The sequence below is a fragment of the Coenobita brevimanus genome, chromosome 6 (genome assembly GCF_032717465.1).
Source record: "Coenobita brevimanus isolate Jiangsu-jjx chromosome 6, ASM3271746v2, whole genome shotgun sequence".
NCBI lineage: Eukaryota > Metazoa > Arthropoda > Malacostraca > Decapoda > Coenobitidae > Coenobita > Coenobita brevimanus.
In genome coordinates this window covers 62651714-62654594 of record NC_136959.1, presented here as the reverse complement: position 1 = coordinate 62654594, position 2881 = coordinate 62651714, and the positions used below count along the sequence as shown (strand labels likewise).

Sequence of the window (2881 nt, the reverse complement as noted above, 5' to 3'; positions counted from 1 at the left end):
TCCTCTCTTCCTATTTCACCCATCATTCCTGTCACTTTTAATTACTCTTCTTTCCTTTTCAGATGGCTTTACATTAAGTGACATGCTTAATGGTTTCCAGGAAACCATTTCCAAAACTAGGCCTAGGTGGTAAACATTTAGCCAACCTATACATGTTCCCTATGTGTCAAAAGTGGGTTAGCAGAGAGTTAGTACCGCTCCCCAAGTCAATCGGCCACCCTTTACAAGATTATGGTGTCTGGCTACAGACAGATTCTAGCAGACAGTATTGGATAACATTTTAGCCTCAAGGTTAGTGATGTATCTGGTAAATTACCAATATGCTGGGAATCGAACCAGGGACTCTCAGGTGAGAGCCAGGCAGCATACCACTACACCACGACCTGGTCGTGGTGTAGTGGTATGCTGCCTGGCTCTCACCTGAGGGTCCCTGGTTTGATTCCCAGCATATTGGTAATTTACCAGATGATTTTTCCTGTGTACGGTACAGGTTTCTCTCTTCGTTAGTGATGTATATTTCATCCTATCAGCAGATGACTTTCTTCAATTCAGGAAATGGCTTCTTATATTGGAATGAATACTGAAGACCAGGTGTTAAGCTTCTGCATTGGAAAGTCCCCTCTAAACTGAATAAAATCAACCTGTGATAGGAAAAATAAAATATAAAAAGACCACCATACTGAGGGGCCAACAACTTGAAGAATGAACAATGCACACACACACAGCAACCATAAAACTTTAAACTGATTGGAGTAGCCATTGTCAAATAAAACAATCAAATAAACCCATGGACAACTAAAAAAAAGAGAAGGGGGGGGCCTCTGCTTGTAAATAGAGTACCGTATTAACCTCTTTAAATCCAAAGACTTTTTCTCATTATATTTCTGCTACTGTATTTCCAGATGATTCTGTTCAGACTGGGAGTGCCAAGTACTGAGATGATACATTACTGGCTATATCTAATGCCTCATTTTTTAACATTCTCTCCTACAATGAATAAAAATCATCTGGTAGTATCAATTAGTATCAACAGTATAAAAAAAAAAAAAAGCTCAGACTGAAGAGGTTAAACAAGATTAGTCCCTGCCAACATTGTGTGTAACTTGTGGGCGGTCAATACGAAACATGTACTCTGCAATGTTATAGAACGCCTCATACTCCACAGTGTCAGGGGTGGTATCGTAGTGGTAGTGACCCCCATAGTCCTGTCCATATCCATGAGAGTGCTCCACCCGCAGGTCCAGCCCAGGGTCCTTGGAAACAAGTGTTGACATGAACATCATAGGAGCTGGGAAATCGAAGAAATGCAGCCACTTATTGACATCATCATCACATGTAAGGGGAACTGTGGAAAATTCAGGCATAACGTGACACTTGGCGCTGCCATTCACCAAGCGGAATGTTCCCCCAAGGCCAACAGGTTTTTCACCATAATGGCTCTCCAAGGCTTGACGTAGGCAGGACACAAGATTGGTTTCCCCAGTGCGTTTCTTTGCCCACACACGCAGGACCTTTCCTCTACGTCCCTCACTGGCAAACATATTCAGCATGAGGGCACAGCCAGTCTGATTCTGTGGCAGTTTCTGGAGTTCACATTTCGCAGCAGCATCAATCTTGGCAATACGTGATTCATTGAGGCCCTTGTCACCAGTCACAACATGGGCTATCAATTCACTGTTAACACCAACATACGCGTGTGGCCCAGCACCAGCACCCACCACAAAGGAATCCGGCAGTTCCACAGATTTCGCCAGATCCTTGACGTCATACAACTTGTCCTTCTGAACTAATGGTATGAGATAGGGCACCCCCCCAACGTCAGCCAGTCTAGGTGAGCCACACAGTCCAGCAGCACCCAGGCAATATGGCTTCTTGGTCAAATCGGGGCATTCAACCACTGTTACTGTTCCTTCAGCGAAGTTCTTCCTTACGGCAGATTGTAAAACAGCAGCCACCTCCTCCATGGGTGGGACATGAAGAGGCTGACGTTCCACTGGCAGGGACATGGTTGTTTTAAGCTGGTATAATGATGACAGCAGCTAATTTTACTGCGAGCTGAACAGTATGGGGTTATTGTGTGTTCTACCGCCAGCTTAACTCCAACTGACCAGTCTTATCAGTTACCTAACACGTATCGTGCTTCCTCATAATTAGATGCTGTCACCTGGCTGGACTTGGAAGCTTCACCTGTTACAGAGAACGGGGTACTGTACAGTTGGGGACAAAAGTCCGTTTGATATTTTACATTTTCTACTCATATTTCCCACTACTAGCTATTATTCCTGTGCTGAGAGAAGCTTGGAATGTTTTTTCTACCACCGATGAAAATCTCTGATACGATAAAATCAGGGAGGAGAGTGACAGACATGCCGAAGAGCGAGATAGACACAGAGGACTATTCAGCAAGCTTTTGTCACTGACTGTAGTAGTATAATTTGGAGGTAAACTAAACAATTTTTTCTCTAGCTTAAAAAAAAAAAATGCGATATGTTATTAACAGTTGTGTTTCAATGAAAATGATAATATAATTAATGGTCTAGGTAACAAGTGCAACAGGCTGTCATTAACTATAAATTATTTAGAGTTAATATAATTTAAAGTAAACCACCCATTATGTAACATTATTGACACAAACACGTGTAGGCTAGATGATATTGTTTTTCACGTAACTTGTTTCCATGATTTTAGAGTATTTAACAAATGAATGGGGGTAAATGAAAATGGAATAATAAACAATTTTATTTCTTACGAAATACAGCAGTTTCATCCCGACTTGGACCCTGCTGGGGAGTCTTCCATTTATACATTTCAAGACTCCGTAAAAAAATAAATAAATAAGTGAAATAGATGTAGGTAATACGGCCCGGATACCGCTCGTCAC

General features: G+C 42.1%; 1 protein-coding gene across 1 annotated transcript; it reads right to left on the bottom strand.

Annotated features, from left to right (window-relative positions):
- Positions 1-973: 973 nt before the first annotated feature.
- On the bottom strand, positions 974-2160 carry LOC145402145 (beta-keto L-gulonate decarboxylase-like). The gene has a single exon (XM_080274269.1). The coding sequence runs from the start codon at positions 2004-2006 to the stop codon at positions 1077-1079; it is 930 nt and encodes a 309-aa protein (XP_080130395.1). The 5' UTR covers positions 2007-2160; the 3' UTR covers positions 974-1076.
- Between the last annotated feature and the right edge of the window lie 721 nt (positions 2161-2881).

What these genes read in the sequence shown, in the direction of transcription:
- LOC145402145 (XM_080274269.1), bottom strand. Translation starts at nt 2,006, where the DNA reads ATGTCCCTGCCAGTGGAACGTCAGCCTCTTCATGTCCCACCCATGGAG.